This window comes from Alligator sinensis, unplaced genomic scaffold (genome assembly GCF_000455745.1).
Source record: "Alligator sinensis unplaced genomic scaffold, ASM45574v1 scaffold286_1, whole genome shotgun sequence".
In the NCBI taxonomy this organism is placed as follows: domain Eukaryota; kingdom Metazoa; phylum Chordata; order Crocodylia; family Alligatoridae; genus Alligator; species Alligator sinensis.
In genome coordinates, this window is record NW_005842366.1 from 356,818 (window position 1) to 367,802 (window position 10,985).

Genomic DNA, 10,985 nt, shown 5'->3' on the forward strand with positions numbered 1-10,985 from the left:
ATCTTTCATGGGGATTTTTCCATGACTTAAAAAAAATGTCATTACAATGATTATACAATAAAAAAAATAAAAATAAACTTAGCAAGAACACTGGCATTTCAAAACACACTCTTTTTGGTATTATCCTTTCTTTCTCTAGTATTCTCTTCTCTTACCTTAACTAGCTTCTCAGAAGTATGATCGCGTTTTCCTGCATGGTTCCCCATGATGAATCACCCAGGTCTTCAAAATCTAAAATACAAACAAACAAAAATATTGCTTTGAAAAAAAATTATTTCAAAAGAAATTCTGAAACAAACTGATTTTTTTCAGATAGACCAAAAGACATTTCTTGTGCAACAATTATTAGTGCTACCATATTTCGATAGCTCAAAGTGGGGATATTCAAAGGAATCTTAATGATGACCACTTTTGACCAGCTCCTATTTATCTATCAGGGGTGTACAAAGTATGTCAGGAAAAAGTGCTTTCTTGACACGCATTGGCTAATGTGTGGTCAATTGACATAATAAAGTATTAGAAGACGAGACAGTTGTAATTTTCACACATATAAGCAGGTCAAAAATGTTAAACACTCCCTTACAACCTGCTAATTTGTGTGAAAATTACAGCTGCATTAACTCTATTAGAATTTTGACTCATGTTATTTCCTTTGTCTTAAAATATACACCTTTTTGACTCATGAAGATGAGGTTTGACTCAAATAACCTTTAAGAACACTTAAGAAATCTGTAATGGACTGAACTTTCAAAGCTGAAGTAATGCATTGGAATTATTTCTTGCACAAATTATTTTTTAACTGTTAATCCGTGATGATTTCTTCCTCTTTTTCTAATGTGTTTTATTTTCCAAATACTAAGCTCTAGCTTGTAAAAGGATCTGCGGAAGGACTAATCTCTATACCATTATTCCATAATATATTCCGTTATCTGTGGGGACATATTAATTGTTTGTACCATAGCACTGTGAACTATTAGCAGTCTTCCAGGTGCAGAGCAGCTGTTTATCTTGCTACCCAATATGCATGGTCATTCTATGGAGACAATAAGCTGGATTCAGTGTCTGGGGTCAAAATGAGTAACAGTTACAAGCAGAAAACATTACTAACTTGTCTTCTAGATTAAATCATACCCATGTGTTCCCTTTTTTGGTGAACATTCAGATGAAGGAAAGAAAGGTACTGAGCACCTTCCCTACAGACACTTTACCAACAGAACTCTGAAGAGCATGCAGCACTACCTTGCAGTGCACACAATTTTTATTTTATTGTGCATGGCACAATATTTGAGATGCTTCTTTAAAAGCCCAGCTCCTAGACGCATGCAATAAGTAAGCAGTTCTCAGGTTTCATTACAGTCCTCCATTTGTAATATCCTTTTAGTTGTTCCAGTCTTTTGTTTCATTCCTGTGTTAATGGTAAGTTAGCTAAATATTTGCTGAAACATATACCCAGTTGTCTCAACCTTTCTAGGCTCAAGGCAGCCCTCCTTAGACTCCAGGTACCCTCAGAAAATATCAGCTCTTATTTTTCACTCATTTTTTGACTATGGAAAAATAATACAACATTTTTTCTAATGCAAAGACCTCAGAAAGACCACAACTGACCAGTTTTTAAAGCCATGGATTCTTATTTGAAATCTCTAGGTTTGTCTTGCAAGACTTGCAAATCATGTTTACACAACTAACAATGCTACTATTGCCTGGCATCCTGCAGCACCTCTGAAAGGACCTCAGAAATCACTGTTTATATCTGTACACTAAGTTAACAAGAAACAACTTATTTAGTGCAGTATTACTTTAAAAAAGCAGCATATTTTTCTTTCGGGTTTCATTTTCCCATTGCTATCAAGAATGGCTAGTGTCATATCTAGTGTATATCCCACCATGAAGAATGCTGAGATGCTACATCTCTCATGAAATTTAGTAAAATGGACTCCCATTTATCACTATCTTTCATGGGGATTTTTCCATGACTTAAAAAAAATGTCATTACAATGATTATACAATAAAAAAAATAAAAATAAACTTAGCAAGAACACTGGCATTTCAAAACACACTCTTTTTGGTATTATCCTTTCTTTCTCTAGTATTCTCTTCTCTTACCTTAACTAGCTTCTCAGAAGTATGATCGCGTTTTCCTGCATGGTTCCCCATGATGAATCACCCAGGTCTTCAAAATCTAAAATACAAACAAACAAAAATATTGCTTTGAAAAAAAATTATTTCAAAAGAAATTCTGAAACAAACTGATTTTTTTCAGATAGACCAAAAGACATTTCTTGTGCAACAATTATTAGTGCTACCATATTTCGATAGCTCAAAGTGGGGATATTCAAAGGAATCTTAATGATGACCACTTTTGACCAGCTCCTATTTATCTATCAGGGGTGTACAAAGTATGTCAGGAAAAAGTGCTTTCTTGACACGCATTGGCTAATGTGTGGTCAATTGACATAATAAAGTATTAGAAGACGAGACAGTTGTAATTTTCACACATATAAGCAGGTCAAAAATGTTAAACACTCCCTTACAACCTGCTAATTTGTGTGAAAATTACAGCTGCATTAACTCTATTAGAATTTTGACTCATGTTATTTCCTTTGTCTTAAAATATACACCTTTTTGACTCATGAAGATGAGGTTTGACTCAAATAACCTTTAAGAACACTTAAGAAATCTGTAATGGACTGAACTTTCAAAGCTGAAGTAATGCATTGGAATTATTTCTTACAAAAATTATTTTTTAACTGTTAATGGAAAAGAATAAATGGGTAGAGAGGATAAAAAGTGCAGAAAAAAGGGTGACTGTTCACTTCTCCCATTTCTGTAAGCACCTGAACCTTTAGTCAAGCTCAACACATTCTCATATAATTTTGAACTCTTGGTGACACCTTCAGAGTATCATTCCTCTGGCTAACTACCATTTGAACCCAGGGTACTATCTCATTTTCAAGCAATTTTTAACTCCAAATTTTCTGGATGTCTTGGAGATAACCCATACAGCTTATATAGTGAACAATGCTGGCTGGTGTGTGGTAAGTCCAAGGAGTTTAAGGACCAGATTTTCAAGAGTCCAAAATCTCTTTAAGGCTCCTACATTCAGTGCTCAAAGCCCAGCTGCTCCCATTGCTGCCCTGGCGAATAAAGTAGAGTACTAAATACACTGCACAGTCTGCCAAGATGAATTGATTCCTTTATTTTAAAACATAACTTTTAACTTCTGACTCCTAATATTTCACTTTCCTATTTGAACCTGAAAGCTTGTATTTCTAATAACAGAATTTGTGAACAATGGGCCACTGCCCAAAAGGATGTACAAAAAAACAACTGTGAGCGCTGAACATTTTAGAAACGTAAGCAGTCACAAAAGACAATTTAATCTAGAAAGTGCTAAAGGGGATTTTAAATTAGAATCATAAATTATTTCTGGGAATTAATTCCATAAAATCTACTACAGGAATCATACCAAATTACCTATGCATCTACCCAGCTGGAGACTACAGTGCTTTTAAATCCATACAGAGCTCTACTGAAAACCCATATCCATACAGCAAACAAAACATTCACAAATCACCAACTGAATCCTAGATATAAAGTACTGTCTAATTTAAAGAAACACTTATGTCATTATTATTTTTCTAAGCATCAATGTGATTAAGAAAGCAATAATTAACAAGTCTTACTGACCATAAGAGTGACAGACTCCAAGTACTGCTGAAAATAAAGACAGTCTGGTTGCTCATTTTAAAAAAGAGTAGTCAGCAAAGAATGAAGAAAAAAAAAAAAAGGGTAAACCCTGAAAACCCAACTGCTTTGTCTTCCAACCTGAATCAGAATCAACTGATGTCACTTTTCAAAGCATTTTTATATATCAGATTATAGTATGAACAGCCTACACTAACTTGGCCTATTTTGCCAATTTCATTAATACCAGAAAGATTTATTTTTTTCTGTTCACAAATTGGCAAAAGCACACATAAATGTGTCAAAACATTTCTGACATAAACCAGTGCTAGAATAAACATTCCACCTTTAGACTACCATTTTTTACAATATGGTGTGTATTATGCACAGACTTAAATACCCATGCCTCTAAAACAGAATCAACTCCCACCCCCAAAGCTAGTGAGATATAACAAGATAAATCAAAGTACCTCACAGCAGCTGAGGTTGCATAGTTTTCTCAAATCACATAGCTTTCAATAAACATTTTGAAGTTAAAAACTGACACAGTATTCTTAACAATTTTCTGCTGGATGTTTCTAAGGATAAAGCACAGCATTCCGTACAAGATCTGCTTTAGTGACAAGGCATGAAAGAACTGGATGTTAACCTTTCTTTCATACTTTCTGGGCACATCTATGTATGATGTTAATGCAAAACAATAAACTCTGGTGCAGTTTGCGCCGGAGTTTATTGCTCCCCGGTGCAGCATATACATGTATGCCCAGGACTGTAGCGTGTTGAGCTGGGGTAGCACAGCACTGGCTGGCAGGGGTGCTCAGGGCGCTACCAACCTGGAGCTGTTCTCCCCCCAGCTCAACATGCTGTGGAGGGGCTGGCTAGGGTAGCTTTTGGTTGGTTAACATGGTCATGCTGCATAGTTTTTCTTTTAGAAATGTCTACTATTATTCTAAAACAGCTGAAGGTCACTGGTAGTACACAGGGGCAAACTGATTGTATCTTTTGAACACTGAAACTTAACCCACACTCATAAAAAGTGCTTAATTAATTTACCAGTATACTGTTCCACCAAAAAAACAACCAGCTATTCTAACAAGTTCATTGTTAACAGACTATGATAATACCCATACTTACTGGTATACTATTCAATCTTAGCAAGATGAGACCTAAGCATAGCATTCTGTTAATCCAGAACTAAATCAAATCATTAGGCACAAACAAAGCAAATCATCAGGTTGCCAAAGTAGGTTCTGTGGGTAGCAGAGATCTTCACTACTACAGAAGATGCTTGAGAAGCTAATGAACTGTTAGATGTGCCAGTGCAAAGGGAAAATGAGGCTGTAACCTCAACTACTGTATTTACTTGAATCCAAGATTAAGTTCCCTCCACCATTAAACATGGTAGGGAGGGAGCCTCATCTTAGAATCAAGTACTGGCCTGGGGCAGGTGGTGCTGTGGCTCCACCTCTGGCTCCAGGCCTGACCTGGGTCCAGGCCTAGGTCCCAGACCAGAGCTGAAGCTGGAGGTGGAAGCACTGCCAACCATAGGCTAAGATTAAGGCTGGGGCCAGAGCTGCCACCACTGCCATTGCCTAGCTGAGGCTAGTGCTGGAGTTACAACTGCTGCCACTGCCTGGTCAAGGCCAGGGCTAGAACCACTGTGTGCTCCATATCCTGTGCCAGATCCAGAGCCAGAGCTGCCACATAGGGTAAGTGGCAGCAGGGGGAGGAAAGGTGATGCAGTGGACAGGTGGTGGGACAAACGGCTAGATGATAAAGAACAGGTGGAAGGGGCGGATAAAGAACATAGGTCAAGCTGCCTGCCCCACTCTACCACTTGCTTCCTCCCCACCTGTCCCCCCACCACTTTTTTCCTCATTACTTGCCCTGCCACTGCTTTCCCCGGTACAGCAGTGAGGAGTATGAATTACCCTTCCTATAATAGATAACCATCCAATAGTTAGATTCTAACCATCCAATAATAGATAACCATCCAATAGTTAGATTCTATAAATAGAAAAGTATAACTAACATAGCTTTCCATGTATAGAATCTAATTACAGGGTGGAGGAAGGAGGATCTTAAATTTGAAGTCATCTTGAATTAAGATAAACATGGTTACTTTTGAGATAGTTTAGATCCTAAGGCAAAAGAGTCTCTGTTTTCTTCCAAGCATGAAGTCTTTAATTGTTCCTGGTAGGATTGTCTTCATTTAGTATCTTTGTTTAAAGTAAGGAAATCTTGTTTAATTGTTCCTGACACTTTAACATGTAGAAAATGGAAGGACTGGTTTGTTTTCTTCTTCACACAGAAGTCAAGGACAACATAGTCCAAAATCTTTGCTGGGTCAGCAAACACTAACAGAATCTTTTAATTATTGGTTTTGTAAATCAGTGAGATGCAAAGCAGTGAGATTCTACCATGCCCATTAATACGCTCACTGAAGTTTATTCCTTCTAAAATCATAGTACACATCACTGTACCCAATTAAACAATTATTCACTAATAACCACTTCTTCTGAGATCACCCACACAGGAAAAAACAAAACAATTGAAAAATAGTAAATGTCCTGTCTGTTTAGAGTTGGATGAATCAACAAAATTGTATGATCAACAATGCAGAAAAGGCTGCTGATCATTCTGAAACAATCAACAGAATATGGTTTAATAAACACTTTTGTCCACTGTAGGAGCTGATCATTTGCTTACTGTAAGGGGAATGCTACTGACTGCATGTACACATGCAAAAGATTCTAGAGCCAGAGCCAGAACCTTAAAGCAGGCTTTTTTATCCTACAGATGATGTTTTGGTGCTAAGCTCTGAGAATTTATTTTGGAACATGAATGAGATAAGGGAACAAAAGCCAAGAGGAAAATGTACATAGGGATCTAGAGACAGAAAAATGTTACAGTCTTGAAAAAGACATAGGATAGAAAAAGCCAATAGAATGAAAACAGATGGGAGGGGAAAGTCCTTGTAGGAGCATAGAAAAATGGAAGAAAAAAAAAAAAAAGAAAGGAAGTGGGAGAAGAAAATTTAGAAAGGAAAATGTGTCAGGCATTGCAAAAGTCATGTGGAACAGAATGAGAGCACAGTCAAAAAAAATTTTTAAAAAAGAGAAAAATTAGTGTTAAGATAACTAAGGGTATGTACAGAAGTGTTCCATGAACATTTTACAGCACTATAATTTAGAGCAATTTTTGTAGCACTATAAAATTACAGTGCTCTTAAAAAGACAGAAGTGCAGTGGTTGGTGGGGGTGGGAGGGGGTTTTCATGAAGGGGGAGGAAGAGTGGGTCTGAGCCTCCCTGCACTTTCCAGGCTAGGAGTCAGGGGGTGCTCCACAGCCTTCTGGGTCTTCTCCACTGGTCACAAATTTGACCAGCATACAGAAGTTATTTAAAGCATTTTAATTTGCCAAAGTGCTATAAAATACAGCACTTCAAATTGATTAGCACATTTAAAGAGGGTTCATTTAAAGCACTGTGCCCAATTTTAAATTACAGTAAAGCTGCACACTTTTCTTAAGTCATGGCAATAAAGCACTTTAAATGGCAAAAAAAGCAACTCCTGTAAGTGACAGAAAGGGAAAGGAAATAAAAAATCCCGAAGCTCATAGGTGGTATTTACTGTATTACTCTAAATACCCTTGGGTGAGGCAGAACTTAGAACAACATATGGTTCTCTGAAAAGAAAACAAACAAACAAACAAAAGGAATAAATTTGACATCATGCTGATTACTAGGGCCATGACAGTAAGCCAGATATAGCTCAAAAGAAACGAATACCCATTATACAGGAACAGTAAAGGCCTTTTTGGCTAAGTACAGACAGTAAAAAAAGCCCAAGGCCAAATTGATTCAATCTTCACAGGTGAGTCTTGAAGCTGTGTAGATTGAATCAATAAGCAAGTGAACAGACATTCACTTTTGATTCCAGAAATGCAGCCACATGCCTGCAGTGGCCCAGGCCAAAATCCAGGTGGTGCTAAAGCATGCCTCCCTGCTGGGCTGGAGCAGACAGCTTGGGCTAAGGTTAGCCCGCCCACCCTGCAAGGGGGTGTTTGCAGTGGAGGTGCAAAGCATCCTGAGATGCTGGGGGACTGTGAGTTAACTTGGAGAAGACCTGGGACAGAAGTTCAATAAAACAATTTAACCTAAATCAGTTAAGTCTGATACTACATCCCATCTAGGTTTATCTTAAACTGGCTCTGGCCATTTTGAAAACTGTTTATGTGCATTGAACTTCTATTATGTTACAGATTTGAACTTGCTTCCAGTCACTTATACCAGTTTGTGTGTAATATCTGTCCTTAGCCTTTGAGAAAAGAATTCAAGTAGAACAACTGATTTGAATAAGGCATCTCAAAAAGACTTTTTCTCCAGTTGTAGAAGATACAACTGCCATCCAACCCAAACCAAAATGTACATAAATTTGAACAAAGAAAAATACATGGAGCTAATATGACATTTGTCAACTCTTAGTACTTTAATCACTCTGTTGCATCTGACCCCATCAAACCTTTGTTTCACTTGTCTATTAAGGCTTTAAGTACCGGAACTCTCTGTTCAAGTAGGACAGTGGAGCATTATCTCAGTTACAGCACATGAGCATTACAGTACTAATAAATAATAATAATGACTGACAGTTTGGTGTATACTGTGGCTAGGAGCTCACTGAATCACTCAAAAAATCTTACGAACCAGCTAGTGCTCTGCAATGAAAAGCCAAAGTATTTTCAGGATGAAAAGCTAGACTGCCTGCTTGCACAGCTAATCGAATTGAGAAAAAAAATGTAATAAGGACATGAAATGACTTGCTGAAATGGTCCTACTAAGCAGTGAGCTCATGATTCTAATGCGAATCATTTCTTCAGCAAATTGTTTTAGCCGTTTAAAGCATACTAATTAATTATGTAGGAAATGGAATAAAAAAATTGGGAAAAGCTTATGAAAAAGCAGACCACTGCACTGAACAGAAATTCAGAAGAATGGTCTGAAAATGGATTTAAATGGGGGTGAGTTTGTGCAGGAACATGAAATTAGTGGTATGTTAGTGGACCCATAAATCTCCAGTTTCATTCTCCTTTTTCAATGCGTCTCATAAAGATTATGTGGTCATAATAACATGTTGCTTGTATTCACTTCTTCCACCTAGGAACAAAGGTACAATGAAGCAACCAGTTTTTATCTTGTTCATACATAAATTAGCATAGATGTTTAATAAAAATATGAATCAGGTACATAGATAGTGGATGGCCTGTAATTATATACAGGACATTGAAAAGTTATATTCACTTCTTAACATTTTCAGAAAGAAAGCATTTTCAGAAAGAAATTATTGGTTTTGTAAATCAGTGAGGTGCAAATTAGTGACATTTTACAGTGCCCATTAATACGCTCACTGAAGTTTTTGAAGTTTTGAAGCAACACAGGAAAAATATGCTAAAATAAGAGAACACATCTATAATAAGTCTTCTAAAACAAAAAAGGAGAAAAAATATTTCCAAAAAATCTGACATGAAAAAGAATGAAAATGAAAATCGTCAGTGTCAATATATGCAATTAAGTACTAGCATATAAACATTCAAATAATTCAAGTGAATAAGGACATATATTTTCAGTATTCAGACATAAGAAGTCCCATTTACTTGATGAAGGACTGAGCAACATGCTGCATTTTCAGTATGGTTAAAAAAAACACAAAGTTGATAGGATGTAAACAGTGGGTTTCATTGGTCTTATTAGAAACTAGCTGTGTAGAGACTTAAGTAAATGCTCAACTTTAGAAGTAGAAATGAGTAGAAATGTCTACCTTTTGGGGGTAACTCAAAGTCCATACTGTTGGTAGGATCAGAGAACTGAAGTGTGAGGAGATAAGCAGACAAGTGCAAGCTCAGACATGTCTCTGCCTGGCCAATCCCCCACTACCTGGCACTTCTGCAAATCACTGTAATATATAAATTCGTTTTTGAAACTGGGTGCCACTCAGTTCTCAAAAGTTATGGAGGAGTGCCTTGACTCCAACAAGCTTGAGAACCACTGATTTAACAATTTATGAATGAGTTAATCTCTAAGACTCCTGGCAGACTTTAAAATAATCATGCAACTGGGCCTAGAGGAATTTTATGCCCAGTCCCCAAAAATCACTCATACTGCCACACTAGACATGCATGATGGAATGCACAATTTTTGGCACTGGACATAAAATTCCTCTGATCCCAATCCTGTGACTGTCAGTACATGCAGCTGGGGATCAGGTCATAAATGTAGCGTCTGCCAGGGCCTGAAGGAGTTACCCTGCCCTGCCTTCTGCCTGACTTCAGGCTAACATGGCTAACTACTTTTCAGTTTCAAAATGAAAGAGAAACAAAGATCTTTGTTTCTCTTATTACCTTTACATACCAGTGGCTACCCAGCCTGAGAAAGAGTTAGATTATGCAAGGAAAAAGGGAGTGGGAAGCTTCTGCTAGCAGCTAGTAATAGTTGATCAATACCTTAGCACATATGCTTTAGCAGCAGTTAAAGAAAAAAAAAAAGGATTTATGAGTTCATCTATGAAATTCCCCATAGAACCTGACGGTGACAGGCACAAGCATAATCTAATTTAGGTCTTACCTTACAGGCATAGGAAATGACAAGCGGCTTGAATAATAAAACCATCTGGCACTATCCTGGACGAAGACATCAGAGCTATCTACCAGGATTTTTTTGGAAGAAGTTAACAAATCACAACATTTGGTTGGAAACAGCTGTTGAAAAACCAGGCGAGCAGAATTATCCAACATGGTTTCTTCAGTTATTCCACTGAACTATGAACAGTGTTGGCTTTGCTGACAAAACACTAGCACCAACCAATCAGGCAGAGTTAATACAATTGACATAATCTAATTTGAGAATTTTCACTTACAGTCCAGGAAATTTGTTTGGGGAATAAAATGGAGCGTCTTTTCCTATCCACGAGGAAAGCCCAAGTGACTTGAAACCTGCTAGGGAAGCTTTCTTGCCTACCACATTCACCCATTCCATCAGAATCACATGTAGATCTGACAAAAATATACCACCAGAACCACTAGAGGACCAGATGAAGGTCCTCTCCTCTCTACTACCTCAACAAATAAAGCTAAAGATCTAAACAGAAAGTGCAATATAGAATTCCATTTCACACCTAAAACTTAGAGAAAGCAAAAAAAAATGGAAATAAACATAAGTGAATAGATGAAGTGAATGGATGACCTTATCCTCATCAGCTTGAACACCTGATTCAAATTATTTAAAGAAAACAACATAAAACATACAAA

The 10,985-nt window shown here is 37.2% G+C and overlaps 1 protein-coding gene across 5 annotated transcripts in view; it reads right to left on the minus strand.

Moving 5' to 3' along the window:
- MBP (myelin basic protein) overlaps positions 1-10,985 on the minus strand; it is a 168,823-nt gene that overhangs the window by 155,468 nt on the left and 2,370 nt on the right. For 4 of the 5 annotated variants that reach the window (XM_006029211.3, XM_006029209.3, XM_006029210.3 and 1 more), the window contains exon 1: positions 156-233. In XM_006029211.3, coding sequence (XP_006029273.1) covers positions 156-206 — 51 coding nt within the window. In that variant the 5' untranslated portion in view covers positions 207-233. Of the gene's footprint in view, positions 1-155; positions 234-2,103; positions 2,180-10,985 lie in introns of those variants that run through there. The other variant, XM_025210668.1, reaches the window with a different exon arrangement.